Genomic DNA, 23,440 nt, shown 5'->3' with positions numbered 1-23,440 from the left:
TCTTTACATCTAACTTCACACACATAATTTCCGAGTAGAAAGGATGAAATGGGTTCTTACAACATAATTTTAATGAATCAACTACAGTCTGTCCCGAGATATCATTGAACAATTATCCCTTTTCACTCATAAAATTTCACAGGAACGAAAACAATTTTCTTACGGAGATTTGTAATGGGAAATGTTTACATCTTTTCTCCATTCGGAATACACTTGGAATACATAGCGCGATTTTTTAACGTTATCAATCGGGCTTATTAATAGCTGATGCAATGTTAAATTTCCGTAGACTTTCAATTTTAGGATGTGTATTGAAACCTGAAGCGGTAGAGGGGGCGTTTTAAAACAGATAATATAGATATTTTTCATATTAGTGGATGAACGTAGTTTGAGCACAAGGGTATTTACTATTATTGAAATATCAAGCAAAAAGTGGTGGAAGCAAAAACTCGAGAGAGAGTACTCAGTATATTCATTCTGAATTATTTTATACCGTTCAAAAAACATGGAAAAAATTAAGGTTTATACGATATATTTATATTACAAAAAGAAATGACGAGTAAATACTAATTAAGCATAAATTTAAGCATACGTGGCTATTTCTCACCAGAATGACTGTATCTATCCCCCGTTGAATTATACTCTGACGAATTCAACACTTTATTTTCAAGCATTGTAAGACACGTTTCTGAAGCTCTCTGTTTAATCAGATCTGCCTGTTTTGGACTATCATCTGAACACGACTAGAACAGAAAATAATTCAAATTATTATAGTATTAGTAAATGGTGTCTCTTTGGTTTTCTTTACTGGTTTCTCTATGGATTATAGTGGCAGCTGGAAATGTTACACTAACCTAAGAATTACAAATCTTGGCTTCATTTGCATTGCTATCCCCTCCTTCACAGCCTGGGTGGTTTATTGGGCTGTCAATGTTAGATAGTGATGCATTTACATTGGTATAAACCATGTTTTTAGACTATGGAGTTAAATTAAACTTGAAACTTCATGTAGGTAAAAATATTCTTTACAGTTCATATATATCAAAGTCCAATGATACGCTTCACTGAATTTAATAAACAGTTGATCAAAAGCTAGTCTGAGCTTTTTATATGTTTTAATATTATTCAGCAAATATTTGATAATAAACGGGCATAAAAATGAGTCAAAAAATCACCTTGGATTGTTGCATCTTCGGCGTCTGTATGTTACCCCCACCCCACATGTTCTGGAGCAGGACTGCCACGCTCCCCAAGGACCCCACCCTCCTGGTCTGATGATTTTAGGGGTTTGTCTGGCATCCGCAAACGTGGTACAAGTTAGTTTAAAGCAAATCTATGAAAAATCACCGATGTTTTACCAATACATAATTCTAAACAAGAAAACTAAACAATCTCACGAGATATGAAAGGATGTTCAACAATTTTTCTTTAAAAATCAAATGAAAAGAAGAGTAAGTGAGATCATCTCCGTCCTGAAAAATAGTTTTTTCATCTTTTAGACGAAAACGTAAATTAAATCAAGCTATCATTTTTACAAGTGAATGCTCTGACTCAACGCACTTTTCCTTCGCCACAGTAGGAGCTGGGTATGTCCTGCCATCCATGGTTAAACATCCGGCCGTATAGGGATCCCTCCCTAAGATTCACACAACTGTAAGCCTCGCAGTGCTACCAAAAATGGGCGTATAACAATTCTATCTTATATATTCTATATGTTTCTTAATTAATCAATCTTCAATTATTAGTAAGGATGGATGGTCAATGAATTAATCATCAGATCTACCTTGTGAAAAATCTTCCTGTCTTTTTTGCTTTAAGATTAGTGTTTTTCCCTAAATCTGTAGACAATTTAAAGTAAATCCACCCTCCTGTGACGTCATACATTTTACATAAACCATGAATTCATTAAAATTCTTGCAAGTAGATTTCTAATTTCTAAGTTATTATAGATGCACATCAAAAACTCAAATCAGTGTTTACTTGTAGATATTTTATAAGCGTTTTCCATCCTTATATTCGACATAATTCAATAATGACAAAGGGAAAAACTCTTTTCTATTTTTCTCTAAGTGATATATCTAAATGCTATAATTTTTCTAATGTAAACAATTGTTTCTTTTTTTAAAAATTAATTTTAGTTTTCTGGCATAGTAAGCAATAAAATTTAAATATACAAACAAGTATCCATCCACTTTTATTTAATTTTTAAATAAGAAAAAGTGTGATTTTCAGATGATAATTTCAGCCTTTGGTTTTTATTACCTTACATCTTAAATAGTATGGATACATATATATTTTATTTATTTTTGGATGAAATTCAAGTCCAATAAGTTAAAAAAAATTAAGTTTTTTAACTTTGAACCCATAAGTATACAGGTACGGAGCTACCTTAAAGCCTTTTTAAAAAGAATTGTATAGTGTGATATTGCCAACGACCGTTAAGTCCTCTTAACTGCGTTAAGGATGAAGAGTTTGTTAAGACTTACCGAGTTATACTCAAACATTCTTAAAAAGAAATTTGGACCGTATCTATTCTCACAGATGTCATCTGGACTGTATTCCTGACCTAATTTAAGAATATTTTTACAAAAAGTTAAATATTTACATATCAAGTTTTAAATGTGGTTGTAGTTTCAATAAAATTATATTCGTAATAATACACAATGTAACTAAAAATGTATTATTCTGTTATTAATTAAACAGTAAGAAATCATTCTATGAGTATAATGAGATGATAATTTTGACGAAGCGTGATCAAACCAATAAAGCCCAAAGGATTTTATGATAGATTTGACCATGCCCCTTACCCCCTCCACCGAAATTATCACCTCATAATAGTCAAAGAATAATTCCCTATTACTAATATTAATAAAAAAAAATTAGCAAATGTTTGATTAAGTATAGAAATATTGACGTATTTATGTGATTTTTTTTTTGTTATGCAAACCCTGTTTGCATGCCAACGATTAGTCATTTGAATATATTGGACTGTGAATACAAATTTGATTTGTAGTGTTATATACAATGGAAAATGTCAGTATCAGTGCTTTGACTTTGGGACCACAATGCTTTGTGAAATACTAGTTAAGAATATATAAATTAGCTATTTATCAATTAAAGATGAGCTCAGCTCAGCTAAAGCTTCAGCTTCTCTGGACAAACATTGTGCTTTTTCAAGTCTGTATCAAAGAAAATTGATTGTCCTCATTGAATAAATACGTAATTATATGTAACTAAAAACATGAAATATTTATCAGTTATCCAATTAAGGTTTGTGTTCAACATAAATGACATGCATTATACGATGATGCGGGCGCAAAGTGATTTTCAGACAACCTAGTAAACGTCAATATGGCATACATGTTTAATCAATTAATCGATCACACTATCAATCGCGATCAAAAAAATGATCCATCAGAGAATATTTTGTGAACCCCTGTATTCCAGCAGTGTGTTAAATTCTTCGTTAGAGAATATGAAAGCTGCAGTTGGCGTTTAAAAACTTGACAATGTAAATGTAGGGTTACCGTTAAGGATATAAGTTTAATAAATGTTAGATGAAAAGTTAGGTTAGTAACATTACATGTATTGAAATATCAATGATAAAATTTTGTGTATACACAATATCATAGGATACACTAGTTTTGTAGTATTATAGCTCTGTTTATATTTACTTTCTATCTATTTCTAGAAATACCCACTGAAGAAAGTTATGAAGATCGTTGACGCTACATGAACTCCATCCTGCGCCGTATCCTCCCATGATACCTACGTCACTTCCGTAACACCTGCCCGCGTCATGGTTCATTCCCAAGCTATTACAAAAATAAATCTAAAACATTCCAAAAACATTGTCAGCACAAAGTAAAAGTCGCAGTTTGAAGGTGTATTATCATAAAGGGATAAAATAGTTCTTACTTATGTCCAATTTCATGTGTAAGGGCCTTGTAGCCGGTTAAAAACCGTTCAGCGTCGACAGAACATGCATAGTCAGTGCAGGCTCCACCGATATATGCCATTCCATCATAGTCTGCAGGCACCCTGAACAGTTTCAAAAGTACATGAAATTACCAATGATAAGGCATATGTATATAAACATTGTACACCCGAGGCGCTTGTAAAATTCTGCTAATAATAAAATGTTTTTCTTCAATAAAACATGCTCTAACGCCTTTCCAAATGATTGCGTGTATCAATATCGTACTTACGCTGTGTGAGCACATCGTATGTCATACTTATGAGAAACGTTTCTTGTACCCTGGCAGAAACTGGATAGGGTTTCATGTAGATTGTTTTGACATGTTGTAAACGCTCTACAATAGAATAAGAGATACATGTAAAGAGATACTTAGAATTTCAAATGATTACTTTCTTACGACTAGCATTAAAGAAAATACAGAAGACTTACCGGATTAGTCTCCCAAAACTCAAGATTCTTGATCTTTAGTTTGGTGTTGTATCCAAGTGTCTCAGATCGAGAAAACTCCATTTGCGCCTAATGATAAAAATTAGTCTGTTTGTATCGTCACTTTTGTTGTGACTGTTTAAACAATTAAATGCTTTCTTTGGTAATTCATTCGGGATATGAAGGTAGTGACATTGCAGAAAAAATACATAACCCGCGTTAGCGGGTTATGTAAATATTTTCTGCAATAATCACTACCTTCATAACCCGAATGATTCACCAAAGAAAGCATTTTATTGTTTATATTAACATCTTTCTTTAAGCTAATTGATAAATTGAATAGGAAAAGTAAGTAAATTCACTAAATTACTGTTAATGTACGTAAGTAAGTTAGCTTAAAGAAACAGCCAAATCGTCTCCTGTGAGACTTTGAGTCTGACATCGTCATGATTTTTTCGTGCAGTCCGTGATGTTTCCTAGGTCGCTATAGGTTTGGACCAATCGATAAACAGGGCGTGTCGATATCTGTCCTGTCATTTTCTTGTCAGTTTCAGACGCTGTAGATATCGATCAATCGATAAATGGGGCGTGTAGATTTCAGTCTGGCTGTTTCTATAGAGCTATGAATTAACTATAAGTTTCCGTAAGAAACAGAGGGAATCATACTTGGTAGATGTAAATATTTTTTAATGAACCTGTCTGACTGCTATTTCACGAATATTACCCCGTTGTACTTTAAAATCATCAGTTCGACCCTTTTGGACACGTCCGTAGACGGGACCTGTGCTGTAAAAGGAGCTATCTGTGTAGACTCCTATTTCTATTGCCACATCCTTTGCTGTCAACTCCCGCTTAGTGGTCCTCATCGATCAATGGCGCCTCTACTTCATCATTTGTTGATGGAAGCATATCTGTTAAGATAAGACTATATCAGTATAAAATCCCCTGCTAAATGTTTCAATACTTATTGAATTTTTATTAAAAACTAGTAAATTTAGATTATTTGTATCTTTGTATCTGGTATGTTGAATTTTCTATAGTATTCGTTAAAATAAATTGTTATTTAACTCAACCTGATAAAACCTTTGATAAAATCTAGTTTGGCATGTCTCCTTAATTTCCCAAACATAAGAATTGTTTCCTGCTCAGAGAAATTGAAATGTTTGATCTTCTCTTTCGTAACTCCCCTCACGTGTAAGGCTTCTTTCGTTGAACTCAATATTCCTTTCAAGGAAATAAAAAAAATACAAACTGGAACGCTATTGCTATAAAAACATACTGATGTAACAAATAGGTGTGGTGTTGACTATTACATCCTCTGGCCCTTTTACATGAGTTTCAACATTCAAACATATAATGATAACTGTTCTTAACGACTGATTGTATCCAACTTAGTATTTCGTTTAACATCCAATAGCATCTACATTTACCCCCTAGAAAGCTATAAAAATAATTTACCAAATATTAAGAATTTATCATACCAAATTTGAAAAAAAAGAATGGTTGAAATTTTACAACTTTCATTCCCATATAAATTCAAAACTGAACTGCTCGCCTATTTTAAAGCCTATTCGAAAAAATATTTACATAATTTTTTTTACAGTTTAGCGAAAGGTTTTTCATCTTCTAAAAAAATCAACACATTATACAGTAATTTATATGTAGGTGAGGTTTGTTTCAATTAAAAAAAAAGTTTTTAGAAAGACTCGACACACATTTTTCCATAAACAGTTTATATTTTTTAAAAATATGACTGAGTATTTTTTCAGCATGCAAAATAGAGCAACATAAAAACTATTATTACTTATTGTATCAAGTCAAACCAATGCATGCAGAATTAAGCCTAGCACCATCTTATGGAATCTGATTGTCAGTTCTTTTTTTAAAACTATGTCGTTGAGAGTCCTATCTGGATCACAGTTGTATACCAGTGCTAAAAATCAAAACATAACACTGAATACAAGAAAGAAAAAAAAACTAAAGTGATATATCAATTTAGATCGCAAATATACGTACAATGAAGAATTTTACTTCATCAGTTATATTTCTAAGTCATGAAGTAAATCTTGTTGTTTTATTTTGAGAATGAATCTTTACCATATCATTAGAGGTATATTTTTACCTCATTGCATCAATTATCTGGATTGTAGCCTATTACAAATGTCACAAATATTAAAGTATTCTAAATTTTAAAATTCACCCAAGGTAAATAAAGAATACTCTTCTTTTCATGAATAACTAAGTGTACAATGTTATCCGGGTTTGTGTAATTTCTAATTGTTGAATTGTCGTAGATATCATATAAAAATGTAATATTGAAATCATGCACATGATTTTATATGCTTTTTGTGCTTGAAATTCAGCTTTTGATACATATTTGTAAGCCCATACAGTTCACCAAACATGGATGGAAATATATGTCCCATGATCATGGAGTAAGTAAGTTACACGAGAAAGGAAGCGTGGAGTCTCTAAGCAGTCACAACAACATAGATCTCACAATTATTATAGAAACAATGGTAAGATTCAAAATAATTATAACAAACTCCGAGTTCATTTCACACTATCCAACTTCATTAAGTTTTAAGACAAAATAAAGGATTTAAAATTCTAATCAATTGTTATACTAATTTGTTATACTAATTAGCCCCATATTACTTGCTCAACTTTGAACATAATAAACTATTATAACAAAATGTCTTTTTGTAATATCAAATTTTAAGGGATAACAAATGACTGCATGGCACGGTTACTTTGAACACACAAATAATAAAACTAATGTATTGATATCAATGGGATTTTAAACGTCTGTAATTTTGAAATTATTTGAGAAAACAAATTAAATTTATAACGAAGCAAAATTATGTCTCTTGTACATATGTCTAATATGAAATGTTGTTTCAGAGTCATGACCATTCTATTTGTATTCGCCCCCCACTCCCGCCATATTCTGTCAATCCACAAAATGTCACTATACAACTTAAAGGCAGCTATGTAAGTAAACATATTTACATTTTCCAGTGTCTTTGCCTGTGATAAGACTACGTATCGATTTTGTACTATAAGGCCCATAACTTCAAAGGAAGTATAATTGGGGCGCCAGGGGGGGGGGGGGTTTGCTTATTTATATTTAAATATTTAATCGCACAATGGCATAACATTATATAAATATAAGTTTTAAGGAATCATTCCTTGAATATTATGAGGTGATAATTTAGGTCTTTATTGGATTTGATCACGCCCCGACCAAAATTATCACCTCATAATACTCAATGAATGATTCCTTATTCCTTAATTACTGCACTAATTATAAAAAAAAACCCAACAACAACCTAATACTGAAAGTGCAAAACAATTAACAGTATGTTTATAATTTGTAGTTGGCTTGATGAGTAGCGTTATTGATATAAAAAGTACTTTAAAGTATCATAGGAAATAGGACTATCTCTACTTAAGGTCAGTCGCCGCCTATCTTCCATTATTTTCCATTTTTCCTCTCTACGCAATGTGAAGATTTTCAGTACGTAATTCCGAAATTCTATGTTCATTTTTACTATTTGGTTATACCCTATTTCAATTGAAAATACATGTATACATGGATATTATGACTTTATTGATAAGCATTTAATTGCATTTTGCATGCTACTGAAAGAAAAACTAAAAATATTCTAACCCCCAAAATAGCCTTGTAATGCACCCTGAATTTTTGGCATTATCAGGTTTGAATGCAAAATAAAAAAGAAATAATTTATCAAAGAAAATTATCTAAAACTGAAGAAGGTTGCATGTGTCCTTAAAGACGTCTTCATTGGCCTAATTTTGTAATCATTCAACTATGCTATAATGAACAATACTGCAATTATTCTGTATGTGATCAAAATAATTATTGCAGGCTAGTATTTCAAGCGTATATGTGTGGAAGAGTAGCCTTCATTTTGGACAGAATACTTCCCAGTCTGACTTCTTCAGATCTTTTGGACAAGTCAAGGTATATTTAATTTATTCATTAAGGGTCCAAAGTCCTTATGGGAAACCATAATCATTTCTTTACAAAACTGTCTTAAGAGATGTAGTGTTTGCTAAATTATGTTTTAATGGTGTGTCAAAATTGCAATTATTTCAAACATTTTCTGATGAAAGATTAAAATGTAAAAAATAGTTTTTAAGCAAAGAGTGATTGAACATGAAGAAGAAAATCTTTACAGGATAATCTCTGCCATTCAGTCAATATAATACAAACTAAAAGGACTGAACAGGTCACTGAATGGAGGAGTTGTTTTAACCATTCACCTTCAGTAACATTTCAGTCACCTTTTAGTTTTTTTTTACCTTACTGAATAACAAGAGCTTCATTCTGTGTTTAACCCGTTGTTAAGGCTTTGTAGTTTCTTTTTCTTTTTTGCTTTTGTTTCTTGCAAAATTGATAAATTCTTGTTTCTTGTTATATTGAGACTCTGTTGATGCAAAATCTTTGGAATGTTATTTCAATGAATATTCATATGCCTTAAAAATCTAGGTTAACAATGGACAGATCAATATCCCTGTTAGAGTTGATGAAGTGATCACCATCACAGCATTGTCAACAGGACAAAAAGGACTATACCCAAATTATCCATATGTTAAGCCATTCCCACTGCCATATAATGAAAACTTTGATGGTTTGCACTGTTTATTTCTTTTCACAAAATATATTGTAATTGTTATAGATGCAAATTAATTTTCAACTTATTTACACTTTAAATTAAGGTAACAACTATCTTTTGCATGAATAGATATATACAAAATTTCAAGGATGCTGATATCTGTTCTAATTTCATGATTCAATAAGTTTTCTGAACAGGATATCCTTATTTTTCTGAACCAAACAACTTTGCACAACAGACAGGTGCATATGAAATCATGAAATCGTCAGACCCCTCCAGAAAACAGATTTTAACGCACACTGTTTTTAATATTCCTGTTTCTTGGTGTCAAGCAGAAAAAGCAAATAAGTCTGTGAATATTATAGGCGATCATAACTGGTAAATGATCATTGTCATGGTAACTTTATTTGAAGGAGTTTAACAAATACTCGCAAATAAATTGGTACATGTATGTTTTCATTTCATTCAAAAACCCCTAAACTATCTCATTATGCCAATAAGAAGTAACAATAAACAAAAGCGTACTTACTGGCATATACTTTGTTGGCTTGTTTAAACCTAATATTGTTTTCATGATGATCCAAGCAATACAAACAATGTTATAAATTAGATATAACAAAAATTGTAGATTTTGAAGGCAATTCTACATATGTTAAGTGAATTTTTGTTAAATTATAAAAAATAACAAATCTGTCAGTGCATCATTTTCTAATGTTTTTTTCTGCTCTTGGATTTTATATTCTTGTGACTTACCGTGACCATATCAAATAGTCTGTCTTTCAGTTTCCTTACCACTGACTTTAAAGACTTTCTCCTTTTCTATATTAAAAAGGAAAATAGGCTATGATCTTTATCTTGTTCTTTGTTTTCAGCTACATGAAAAAATCTTCTTTTTAGACAATTCTCTGTGAATTGCTTTACTAATGCACAAACCTTGCACTCTTCTCCATAAAACTGTATTTCACTACTTACGATAATTCTGATGTCATTCTGTCTATTCTTGCATCGTCATTTCAAGGAAATCATTTGAGTCATGTCTTTCTGTACACACAGGGTACCCAGAAAATGTTGAACCTTCACTCTTTGCTCAACAAGTAGGCGTGTTTGAAACCAGAAAATCTGAGAATCCAAGTCATGGAATGGTGCTGAGCCAAGTCGTTACGTACCCACCTATATACTGGTGTATATTGAATCTAGTCTTCCCAATTGATCTCATAGGAAACTTTTCTTGGTATGTAGCAGCTGCTCTATCTTATTCATACGAGTCTTTCCTCCAACAATGATCACATTTCACTGCTGAAACATACTTGCACAAAAATTATCTCACTATTATGCACAAAGGACAGTGCAGTGTTCTGTTGGTATAATGATACATGCAAAACACGGGACATACCTTTCATTTCTTATTCTAACAAAGACATGCTGTTTTTGCTTGTAGGATCACTAAAGGTTTTGTTAGTTTCAGACCTTGATCATTATTGTGTGTTTTAAGTCTTTCTGCTTACATCAACTTAAATGAGCTCTGTTTGCTACCTGTTGTCTTTAACACTGTTGTAAAGTAAAGTTTCCTCTTAAGGTGGCTCACTACACCCTGAAATATTTTCTCATATCAGCTGAAAATCACTTGATTAAGAGAGATATCATAATGGATAACAAGTATTTCAATCCAATAGGCAAAAACGTGCAATTTTTGATGAAAAAATACATTTTCGAAAATTTAATTCAGTAAACATGAACAAATGCTCAAATGCTCAAGGCGGATTCGAACTCATGATCACGAAGCCCAATAATATAACCACTGAATTTTGACGTTATACACCCCCAATCGAACGATATAAACATTTTGACAAAACATATAAATCGCAATCTTCTGACGTAGTGTACATATGTTAAAAAGTATAAATCTAGATGTAGTGAGGTACCTTAAACCGAATCACTGATCAAAATGTTCTCGAATTGAGTACATTTTAGTACGTTTGGCCATAAGGAGATAAAGAAGAAGCCACAATGAGAGATAAAATTTTAAGGAAAAAATATCAAGGATGTTTTTTTTATTCGGAAGAAACACCAAGTTGAGAATCTGTTATAAGTTGAGTTACACAGTAAAACTATTGAAAGCTTAAATCAATATTGATTTGATATAAGTTATGTGTATTTGTTAAACTTCTTCAGCTAACAATATCAAAACGTTTTGAAAACTATTTTGCTAATGCATATAAAATTATCCTTACTATATATTTTTACACCGATTATAATTATATTACTTTTTGAAAAAGAAAATCTCTGAGATAAATCTGTAACATGATCTTAATCTATACGTAAATGAAATATTATTCTTCTATTGTGCATGTCTATTAAGAAAGATATAAAATATGGCCTTAATTTGTATTTTTTTTAATTACCCATTCTTTGACATGAGTACCTGTCTATTTGTAGGACTGATATTTCTGTGACTGTCGAGACACAAATCCCCAAGGTCAGTGGAAGTTCAGGGACATTTGTTGCTGTCAGGGTGGATCAAGGGGGATGCAATGCTTGGGAAGCCAAGGGGATTTTTCTCTTTATACTTCCAGATCAGCAGAAATTTGTTCTTGCTAATGACTTGTGTAAGTGGTCATGTATTTTTGTTTCTAATGTATTCATTTTTTGTTTAATTTAAATGCCCTTTTTATTTCAAAATAATTAAAATTTTTACCTCTCTTTGTCTGTAATTGGGTTTTTTTTCTAATTCATTTAATGTACATGTGTTGTAATACTCGCATTTAGATTTTAAAAATTTTTGGTTACAGCTCGTACAAAAGTTATTAAAGAGGGATCAGTTAATGTATCAACAAATGGTTGGAATAATATAAGCCTCACTGTCAAAGTAAGTATACTGCTGGTAAGAGAGGGAAATAAGTAGTACATGTACTGTGTAAACACGTGCGTGTCTTTAAACGAAAAATAACCGACAATTTTCAATTATATACGTTATAGGCCTTTTCTAATTGGGATGTTTTACTCATTTTCAGTCTGAGGAAAAAGATTTTAGAAAAGTCTCTGAATGCATAAAATATAGAAACATTGATACCCAAGTACTGGATAAAAATAAGTTTGTATCTATAGATGTATAACTTCTGTGGATCATATATTTAGTCCAGCGATATTAAGATTGAGATACAAAAGAGATACTTATAGCATTGTATGATCTAAAACGGACAATTATAGCAATAACCCACTGGTATAAACTTTATGCATAAATATGATCTTTTTCCCCGTCTCCCTACTTTCTGTACTTATGGTATACATTTACTCAAAAGACATGATCAAAGAACCCGGTATACATTTACTCAAAAGACACGATCAGAGAACCAGAGACTAGAGTCGTGTATACAGGTACTTATCGTTGACCAACTAAGCGATCTTTTCTACTTTTCACCATGTATCGCTAATAAGGGAGATACATTTTGGAAATTTAAAAGAAATTATAATCATATTTTGTTAACATGCATGGCTATTAAGCACACAAGCATTTGCGAGATTGGCAATAATTACTTAACCAAATTACAATAAAGCCGATATAAATAGCGCGCGAGTTTTTGATTGAATAAAATTCGTCGAGTTGAACCATTGTCAAAACGTGGATGTTTTACTAGCCGACAACATTGATATAATTTCTCTTTCATTCTCAGAATTCTACCGCTGTTGGCAGTGTGAATGGAGTTCCTTTGTTTACAACAATCATTCCATCTAAACCATCCAATGGATTTGTTGCCATAGGTACAGATTCTTATGGCATAGCAAATTATGATAATTTTAAAATGATGAGCTCCAAGGATATCGATATTTCAAAACTGAAAACATCCCAAGAACTCGTATTTGTAGATGATAGAAAATTATATTTTAAGCCAAAAAGAAATATGCCGTAATTGATTTTACTGATGTTCATTAACTAGCCATTGTTAAATGTGTAAGACTGTGATATGTTAATCAACATGTTCCATTGTTTTACAACTGTAAACTGTCCTGCTAGGTAAAATATTCGTGCAATAAATATTTGCGAAATGCTCGAGTACCTATGCTGAAGAATTGTTCTCTTAAATGATTACACGCAATATATTGTACTTTCATTTGTAATATATTGAGCTACATGGAACTAACTGCATACAAATGAAATTTGTTTGATTTTACACAACTTTCTACAAATGCATGTTTTCGTTTTGCATCAGTGTATGAATGTTTATGAATATATATATTTAGATATATGTGTTTCAGCTGATAAACAATTTATGATGTAAAATCTACGGAGCTTTCCCCCTATAAAATTTTGTTTTAGAAAAGAGACGACATTTTAGGAAGGTAATAAATGAATTAATGTAAATGTTTAAGAAGTTATCTTTATATAATGAAAATAATTCCTAGAATATTACATTATTTCTCAATTTGATTTCATTTATCTTAACTATGAAATTGAATCCGTTAATAATCATGATGTATTTTGTACGAAAGGAGACTTATATCAGCCTGTTTGTAAAACCGCGGCCTGAATTGGTTCATTTGGAAAATATGCTTGACTCACAATGTCAGTCAATAATTTTTTTGTTTTGTCATCGATTCTTATTTTATGACAGTATATGTAAGCAACGCGCTGTGCGATTGCATGGGATATTTTACACTTGAATGAACACATATATTAAAATATAGATTTATTAATTTATTTTTTTCTCTTTAGTGTCCAATCGTTTAATCTTTTAGTTTATTACTTGATTCATAACCATATATATATATATATATATATATATATATATATATATATATATATATATATATATATATATATATATATATATATATATATATATATATTGATTTGAAGAAAAAAATGAGCTTTAAATTTATGATTTGTAACAATGCTTTAGCGCAAGAGTAAGGCACCTTTAGTATGATTATATTTCAGTTTTATATTGAATTACAACCTGTAATCACCACAGTTACATGCAGCAAAATACGTGGGTAAAAAACCGTTCTTGTTTGTGTGAACGATGTGGCCCATGTATAAGCTACTTGCTGTTATTGTTTTATTTTAAACCACGTAAATCGATTTAATTTTTTAAGAGTACATTCTCAGTTTTGCAATGAAAATTGTTGTACTAATACAAAAATGGTGTTTAGAAATGGTTCATATAAATGTCAAGCACCTCTGTATAGATAGGTAAACGATTACTTCTTTGTATTCATAAAGCATAATGTCATTGATGAAGACATATGTGATCTTTTCTTGAGTCATTCCAATATGACTTTAAATTATTTTTTATTTTGTTGTTCCTCCTTTTTCTTACACTTACTTATCCAGGGAGGGTCAATTCACGATGTCATCAATTCAGTCAAAAATAATATAACATTGTAGATTTGTTTTGCTAATTGACCACAAACTCCTGCTGTTACTTAAATCAAGGTCTAACGATAATGCAATTATTAAAGTCGGCATGCATTCCAAACAACCAAAACATTATATCAAAATTATTGTCGAACACGCCTGTGAATGAATCTGAATGAAACCGGAGAGGAACTCGGGTTAGACTGCAAGAACAGAAAATAGAATAGAAAGTATATTAACCATGGGAAAGGTACAGTGTATAGTTATGTATTTTTTATCTTCATTTATATAACAAACTTAAATATTGATGTCCTGTAGTTTTACTAGAATCCATCGGTCGTGCTTATAAATTGCAACATCCTTTAAATAAATAGCAATAGTGCCAAAATAAAATCAATCAATATTCATAAACATTTATTTCGTTTTCTTTACAGGCTTTCAGGTTCACATAGATGTACATGCAACTATGCAATTTTAAAAGCTGAATTTAAATAGAAATATTCTCAAGCAAAAAGTTTTAGTTTGAAGACATTTCATAAAATTTTATTCTGCAAGACGATATGTAGAGGTTTTGCACCTATATATAATTGACTTTCAGAGATCCATTTTGTTCTGTAGAATTATGCATTGTAAACAATTGATATGCCTCGTAGTTGAATTAAGGTATATACAAAACGACTTTTTTTTCTTGTACCTTGAATCTTGATATTGAAATCACATAACATACGTTAGCATAGAAATGTTCCTACCTTAACGTTTACCTGTATATTCTGTAAAATCCCAACGTCTCCTGTACTTTTGGACCTTTTTCTACTTGTGAAAAAGAAATAGCTAGGATCCAGGTCTTCTCGGAATTCGACGGAATTCGACGAAATTATGCTCAAGAGATTAATAAACTACTAATTAAACTGTTAAACCCGTTACAGTTGTCCTGTAGTGATTATCTTGTTGGTCTGGATAAGCGGCCGAAGCGTCAACTTTTTCGGTCGGTTTAAAAAAAAAGATAATATGTTACATACCTGTATTGTTTAAGATCCACTGAACAAAGTGTACACTTTTTGAAAAATCAACCCTCGGTTTCTTTGACTGCTTCAAAGTTTTTCCGAAGCAGCAGTGAAAAAATCTCCGTATTTATCATGCATGTTTCAATAAATATTTCACATATTTTATAGCAAACTAAGTAAGGCTCAGCAACACGTCATGCGTTCGATTTTCCCGAGTTTCTTAATCATGACTTTCATGAAAACTATTGTAATTATGAGACTTTATAAAAACTGCGCATATACCCAAGAAATATTTTTAAGCCATGCTATTCATTAATAAATATTATAAGAGAAATACCAGACGTGTGTTGATCGCTCTTCATTGGTGTCGAATGTACTGTTTGCTTTGTACTTTTAAAATCAGTGGTCTTGCGTATAGAAATCGTTGTTTCTACAATTAGAAATGTCACAAAATGTTGTTGTTTTTTTAAAATGATGAATTATATAGAAATGAAAGAGAAAAAAGATCGTAGGCGATTACCACTCTGACGAAAACAAAATATTGATATGTAAAAATTTTCTTTTCCATTGATATCGTGATGAATACCTCTTTTTTACGATTCTATAAGCACAAATGTTATCGCTCTGATTCTTTTATCCTCAAATGTTTGATACGTTTTTTGAAAACAAGGTTACAAAATTTTTTCATAACTACATGAATTTTAGATATCAAATCAAGTGAATATACATATATATATATATATATACATGTATATATATATATATATATATATATATATATATATATATATACATGTATATATATATATATATATATATATATATATATATATATATATATATAGTAATTTACAATTCTATAATTTTTTAAAAATGTATGCTGTTCAAAATTAAAAACAAAATAACTCATTAAATTGCCAAATAATACACCACATGCAATGAAAATTAAAATTATAAACATTACAGTAGACATGTTTTCGCATTGTACTTGCCATATGTTGTGCTACAGCCCATATCTTTGAATGAGACATCTATGATCTGTACCCCTTTTAAATGAGCTGGGGAGTTGCACTTAGGTTTTTCGCCAAAGTAGTTAACCACCAATCCCTTTGTCTGCACAAACACCGTAAACGATTCCAAATCACAACTACACTCAAACGGATTCCCCTTTATATACCTAAAGAAAATTAATTTCTGGAGTTATCCAGATTATAAACATGTCACATTTGTATACTAAAGCAACATTAAATGTTGAATCATAATATATAATATAATAATATATAATATAATATATAATAACATGTAATAACACATAATCATAACATATATTTTTAATGTAGAATTAGACATATTCAAATGTTTCAAAGTTTCATACATGTAATTAATATAATATTGAATAGACTAGTAATAAGATGTAAATTATGATGAAAAATATATGAAAGTCAAAATGTTCAACTTTCATTTAAAAAATATCAAAAGTATTCCTAATCTTTATAAAATACTCACAGATTTCGTAGGTTCGGAAGTGGCTTAAACATTTGCTCGGTCAACAACGTGATATTGTTATCATAAAGTCTCCTACAAGGTAAGAGAACTTCAATCACTGTATGGATATACCGCAAGAGTAATATTACTAAAGATTATATTAAAAAATCAGCAACAAGCCGATTATATACTCATTAAACGATTTCCTATAGCATATAACTCAACAGTACTTTGGTAGGATAAACGATGTGTTATTGATTCTAATTTTCTTCTCATTGATAATTTGTTTAAACAATTATATGCTATGTGGAAGTTCATGAATAAATGCAGTTGTAAAAACATTAGAATAATTTACATGTGTTCAATAATGGTGACAGGAGCTGTGGTATTTTTTAATCATTGCCACCTCTTTAATTAAAGAATTACTCCCAGACACTTGAGTGCACTTGACAAATTGCAAACATGAATTTAGAAACTTTTTAATGGTGTCCATAGTAGAGTTCTGGCGTGTATATGCTGTTACAATAAACGTAAGATTCCCCCTTTTAGGGGTTTAGATTTCGTTTTGCTTTTTCTAAAAGCTTCTGGGTAAAATCCTGGACAATTGGACATTACAAAAGAACATGAAGCTTACTTTGAATATCCCAAACAAGATCTTACAAAATAGCCATACTAATGTGAATAATTAGTTTGCATGGTTAAAAGACATCATTTGACATTTCAAGTCAGGAGAGTATGGGTTTATATATAATTGCAAAAAGGTATGCTTTTTGATATTTATGAGATTCGTCTACATTACTTTGGAAAATGAGCAAATGCAACTGTCGCAGGGTCTTGTGAATAAATAACTCTGAATCCTTGGTATGATTGATTTCAGCTGCACTGGGTCTTTATTTCGAGGATTATGTAAATAAATAAAACGCCCAAGTACAAACACGCTCACACTCACAAAAAGTTACAGATTTCATTCGCAACATCGCACGGTTTTTTTTTATTATACTTGAATAAAATGAATGAAAAGTAATTTAAATTAATATAATTACATATTTCAATTACAGATCCAGAATTGAGGGTTTACAAAATACAATGTATATCAAAATACGACAACAAGAAATTAATCAAAATTAATTTAGATCATGAAGGTAAACAATGAGTATTTAGTTGTGTTCGAATAATAAGATATCCATACCATTACACATCTGAAAAGAACAAAGTGCATTTTTCATGGAAATATAGATACTTAGTATATGCGTTTAGATTTCTCAAAATGAATAAATGCTTAAGTAGATGGTAGGTAACATTATCATTAATTCCAACTGCAAAACAATTTTTTTTCAGTAATATACCTATAATTTCTATATGTTCGAGACTCAATAAAAATACGAAGACGTTTGCCATAGCCATGTTATTAATGTTCATATAATTGCTAAATTTAGAAGACATGATTAAGAAATTGTTTCAAACAAATTGAAATTAAAAAAAGTTCATGTATTCCTTTATTTCTAAGAATTATTTAGAATCTAATCCAGCAAAAAAGAGGTCATGGCACACGGTCAAACTTTGTATTGTGTTAACAATAAATCATTTTATGATGAAAGTTGAAACCTAAAATTATAAAAATTGTATGATATTCTATGTACTAAATAATGATGGGATATGTATATTTGTTGAACAGATTTCTGTAAGTAAAGACATTCAGTCCTCTTTAAAATTGACTAAAAACATTGACGTCGCCGGACGTCACTGCACAACGAAATGTATAAAGAGTATGGATCTTAACTTGGAAAAAAGTCGATAAAAATTGAAAAAATACTCAATGGTAGAAAAATAAGTCAAAACTTATTTGCCATTTGTGTTTAACACATTTTGTGGGGTTGTGGAAAATGTATTTTGAACATCAAACAATACGAAAGAGAGTAGAATATCTGTAATTATTTGATCTTTAGATAAAGAACACCATCTGACAATCAGAGATTTCAATGCTGTAAACAACAAGGCATGCAGTAAAAATGAGAAAACTTCGAGGAACTAACTTATGGTTTTCGAAAAAATGTAAATAAACTAAAAGTCAAGTGAAATAGTGCAGATTTAAATTGTATGGTAAAAAGCACAAACGACTTGGGTGATATAACGATTGCACATTTCTATTAACTGTGCGTGCGTCATCTTGATGTTATGTTTTCAACGTCACCGTGCGCCGTCTTGACAAGATGGTTTGATTTCAAATCAGGTAACAAAAATACCTTTTCATTAAATAGAATGAAACTTCGTATATTAATAAAATAAGTATTTTTGCATAAATTAATATGTTAGTTTAGACTTTAATAAAAATATATGATTGACAGCCAGATTGTCTGCGTATTTTGTGACTGACCCTCGTACGTATAATTTTCTGCTATTTTTTTTTATTTTGTAATGTTTTCAGGCAATATATACTTTGGTTATGCAACTATTAAATGACAATTAGTCAGAAAGTGTTGATTTTTATATCTTCGGAAGCCAGTAGGACTGTATAAGCAGATGTTTACAAGACTCAAATCTCTTGCTTCATACTTATATATATATATATATATATATATATATATATATATATATATATATATATATATATATATATATATATATATATATATATATATATATATATATATATATATATATATATATATATAGTAAAACTCTATTATAGCAGAGTCCTAGGGAGCGATGGATTTACTTCGTTATATCCGTAATTCGTTATATCCGGATAACGAATTCGTAATAATAACTATAACGAATTTACTTTATGTATTTATGTTTTCTTTCACCAGACTTTAACTTTATCTGATTGAGGCTTAAAATAAAAATTACATTATACTTTGATACCTTTAATAATCGGATTGTGAGTCGAAAAATGTATATGAAAATAAATTCATTCGAACGATTATGCTTAATGGTAATGCAAACTTGTTTAACTCTAAAGAAATTCGTTATAAAAGCGTTTAAATTCGTTATTATTTAACACTTTGGAACTCAAAATCAATTCGCTATATCCGTAAATTCTTATATCCGAATTTGTTTTAACCAAAATATTTTGCAAAGATTTGTTAAAAATTTGTTTGTTTTAAACCTTTAGGTAGGTCGGTGTTTTTCTTACTTTTTGTTGTTTTAAGTAGGTGCTATACATGTATAATGTGTAACTCGATTCAAGGTCAATAAGAAAGGTTTATTGAGAATCTGTCACTTATTCATTTTGTATCAAGACGCTTTACAGAAACACATTTTATAAGACTGTTTTTATTTCTAGCTCATAAGTGCTTATTTTTTTTTCTAGCTCATAAGTGCTTATTTTTTAACCATTGTGTACTAACGTATTTTAAGTGATGGATAAAGTTGTGCTACTGCTATCCAGCTTTTGAACAACTTCATGCAATCTGCGGTTGATATATCTAAACGTTTCTTTAATGGTCAAATGAAAAATATACCTTCTTATTGCCCTCATTACTATAATTTTATACTGTACTTACAATGTTTGCATTTGTAATAAACCATCAAATGCATTAGTATCGATCATTCTTATCTGGTTGTAATCAAGGTGCCTTTAGTAAATGGAGAAAAAAAAAATAAACTTTGAAATTTTCTCATGTTCGTTTAATACACATTATAATCTTGGTTGAGTTGTTATAATTTGACCTAAATTCCTGTCTTAAGTTTATAATATTTACGATATCAATATAAATATGTACATTTGTATTAATACAATTATAAACTTATTAATTCATTAAAAAGGCATCGATGTGTTTATTTAGCTTGTTGTAATGTTATATGATGTGAAAACGTTTTCAATACACATCAAATGAGTCCAAGTGTCTGTACAGGGGTTGTTTAGTATGTTATATGTATTGTACTAGAGGTCTATTATGTATTTCAAACCGCGGAGAATTTATAAGTTGAAGGCATGTAATGTTCAGTTTACTATATCAGTGAAAAGCATTCCACTGATATAGTAAACTGAACATTACATACCCTCAACTTATATATTCTCCGTGGTTTGAAATACATAATAGATCTCTGAGGCACTTATTAATGGCTGAGCCAAAGGCTAGTTCGGACTAATAACAACGACCAGATAAGAACGTTTTAAGTTTTGGGAAAGGAAAAGGTCGCATACGGATATATCTCCTGGAAACTATGATTGACGTGACAAGACGGTAACCTTTTCGGACTTCAAAAATTGCTTCACAAGCTCAGATCTATGTGATGGAGGATTATCATGAAGCAGACAAACATGCCTAAATCCTGACTCAGGGCGTTGCTTGTTTTTTAGTATAATATCTTTAAATTATGGGTTTCTTGGCAACAACATGACTTTTACCTTGTTTAATTTGCAATTTTCCCCCCAAGTTTTCTTACTGGTTCGAAATAGTGAACCCATGTGTCATCAACTGTAACGATATTAAAAGATGTATTTTATAGAATTCGGGAATTATTTTTGTAATTGCTTAGCAGCTTGCCCTCGTACACGGTTCTGGTCTGTCAATATATGTGGTTTCCATCTTGCATAAATATTTCGCTCATTCAAAACACGTTACAAAATTTGAAAATAAATTGCACCAGAGATAGCGATATGTCAACAGCTCTGGCAAATCAGGAATCATGTTCCTGTCACCACTTTCAATCTATCTGTTTTGTGTTTAGTGCAAACTTTTATATCAACTCTTATTTCTTCAATATATTCAACCCGTTTCCCAACTATTTTTTCAAAAGTGGTCAGCGACTGGCTATATCAAATTAATATATGTTAAAAATTATGTGAAGCTGAAGGCTCGTGCTTATACCCTATGAAAGTTACTGACTTGATCTATTCAAAATTATTAACATCTACGAGATTTTCTTTGATATTGTGTAGGTTTGTTGAGTAGCCCCAAGAAGCCAATTTAGTTTTTAGATAGAATATTTTGCTTTGTTCTTTTTTTTTTTTATCATAATCGTATTTAACATGCAATAAACATTTAATAAAGCAATAAATAGAAAGTTCTTGTTTTGAATATTAATAGTTTCATGTGTTGCTTTGTAGATTAATATGCTGGCAAACAACACGTGCAATGCACGAATCTAGCAAATCTGGCAAGTAAAGTGTATAAACTTCTATATATTTAACCCGTTTCCCCGCCATTTTTACAAAAGGGGTCAGCGACTGGCTCTATTAAATTAATACATGTATAGGTTTAACACTAGGCGAAGCTGAAGGCTCATGTTTATACCCTTGAAACGCTATTCAAATTAACACCATCCACGAAATCGTGCAAAGCGTTTTTGCGCTGTGTTACAATACACATTATCCATAGATCAGCCCTCGAACTTTTTGTACTTTGATTTTGATTTGTGGAAGGAGAGAACTGACCTCAACGCGTTCATATGTACCCTTTTCAAAGATGCAAAAGTCCAGTTGAGTTTTTCAATTACAAACGGTTGTCATTTTTTTTGTGTGAACTCGCTTAAACTGTCATAATGTTACTTGTCTGTACCACGCGTGTCACGTGACATACGTTTCGGTAAGTGTGTTCGACATAATTGTATACATGTATGGCTTTAAACTTTAGTTTTGTGATTACAGTATTTGTTAGTTGCATGTTCAATAGATCTTTTGGTCGTTAAGGTTCCTACTTATTATTGAATTATTACGTAATGTGTAAACGAGTCTTGTTCTATTTGTTTAATTTTTTCAAAGGCCTATAATTTACAAAACTAAGGCTCAGTAACTCACTTTTGTTGTTCATCGTAAGGACAGGGTCATAAATCATAACAACATATCCAATTTTTGTTAGAAATTTTTAAAAATTATCATTATACATTCTATGATCCATTGCAGTAAAAGGGGCTGTTGAAATATGCTGTATAAAGTTATCCTTTATCTCGTTGATAAATATTTATTTGTCAAAAATTATTTGATAACGTTTTAGTTATTCAAATGTTATTTAAAAAGTATCCTGGTCAATTTGACTTTTGTCATTTGGTTGACTATACGGTGTTTTTTTTTTATTGTATCACTTATTTAGATCGTTATTTAGATAGGCTTTAGCTTCGGTTGATTGAATGTATCTCTAAACAAAACTTATTTTTAAAATGGCTTTTGGTTGGGCAATAGGTATGTCCTTTTTTTAAAGTAATCTTTCGTCAATAAGATCTTGTCTTTGACATATGTGTATAAGCATCTGGCCTATTATTGTGTGATGTTCCTCACTTAATTTAACTTTCGTTTGAGAAAGTCCTACTACTAAAATGTAAACCAGACTTAATCTAGCAGCCACTAACAGGAGCCACTAAGCCCGTAGAAGCTAGCAGCCAAAAAGGAAATTCATCAAAGTACTGAGAGTACTCGAACAGAAAATTATATTTTACTTAATTATAGACATATTTTAATTAATATCAAAATGATTAATGCTCAATAATTTGTACGAGCATTGCCGACTTCCGAAGCAGTAAATCTCACCTGGATAAAAGTTATAAATGCGTCTTTGTTGGATACAAATGAAATACGTCCATACGGGTAATAAGTTATGGAAAT

The 23,440-nt window shown here is 30.7% G+C and overlaps 1 protein-coding gene and 2 long non-coding RNA genes across 3 annotated transcripts; 1 reads left to right on the top strand and 2 right to left on the bottom strand.

The window, feature by feature from the left end:
- Nucleotides 1–612: 612 nt before the first annotated feature.
- On the bottom strand, nt 613–1,672 carry LOC117690437 (uncharacterized). Its single transcript, XR_010708254.1, has 4 exons — nt 1,561–1,672; nt 1,176–1,333; nt 855–924; nt 613–743 (listed from the first exon to the last, which is right to left on the bottom strand). It is a non-coding gene; the product is annotated as an uncharacterized lncRNA (long non-coding RNA).
- Nucleotides 1,673–3,104: 1,432 nt separating this feature from the next.
- On the bottom strand, nt 3,105–4,288 carry LOC136271074 (uncharacterized). Its single transcript, XR_010708877.1, has 4 exons — nt 4,209–4,288; nt 3,919–4,041; nt 3,702–3,815; nt 3,105–3,179 (listed from the first exon to the last, which is right to left on the bottom strand). It is a non-coding gene; the product is annotated as an uncharacterized lncRNA (long non-coding RNA).
- A 2,534-nt stretch (nt 4,289–6,822) lies between these two features.
- On the top strand, nt 6,823–13,730 carry LOC117689623 (galactocerebrosidase-like). Its single transcript, XM_066068969.1, has 8 exons — nt 6,823–6,924; nt 7,310–7,399; nt 8,298–8,393; nt 8,922–9,063; nt 9,246–9,426; nt 11,485–11,654; nt 11,838–11,914; nt 12,720–13,730. The coding sequence occupies exons 1-8, from the start codon at nt 6,823–6,825 to the stop codon at nt 12,954–12,956; spliced, it is 1,095 nt and encodes a 364-aa protein (XP_065925041.1). The 3' UTR covers nt 12,957–13,730.
- Nucleotides 13,731–23,440: the final 9,710 nt, after the last annotated feature.

The sequence above is a fragment of the Magallana gigas genome, chromosome 8, assembly GCF_963853765.1.
Source record: "Magallana gigas chromosome 8, xbMagGiga1.1, whole genome shotgun sequence".
Classification (NCBI taxonomy): Eukaryota; Metazoa; Mollusca; class Bivalvia; order Ostreida; family Ostreidae; genus Magallana; species Magallana gigas.
Note: the sequence above shows the minus strand (reverse complement) of the source record. Positions and strands in the feature narration are given on the sequence as shown.

Excerpts from the sequence above, each read along its gene's own strand:
- LOC117689623 (XM_066068969.1), top strand. The coding sequence starts at position 6,823 with ATGTCCCATGATCATGGAGTAAGTAAGTTACACGAGAAAGGAAGCGTG. Across the intron at positions 7,400-8,297 it reads TACAACTTAAAGGCAGCTAT|GCTAGTATTTCAAGCGTATA; the intron begins GTAAGTAAACAT and ends TAATTATTGCAG. Across the intron at positions 8,394-8,921 it reads GATCTTTTGGACAAGTCAAG|GTTAACAATGGACAGATCAA; the intron begins GTATATTTAATT and ends TTAAAAATCTAG.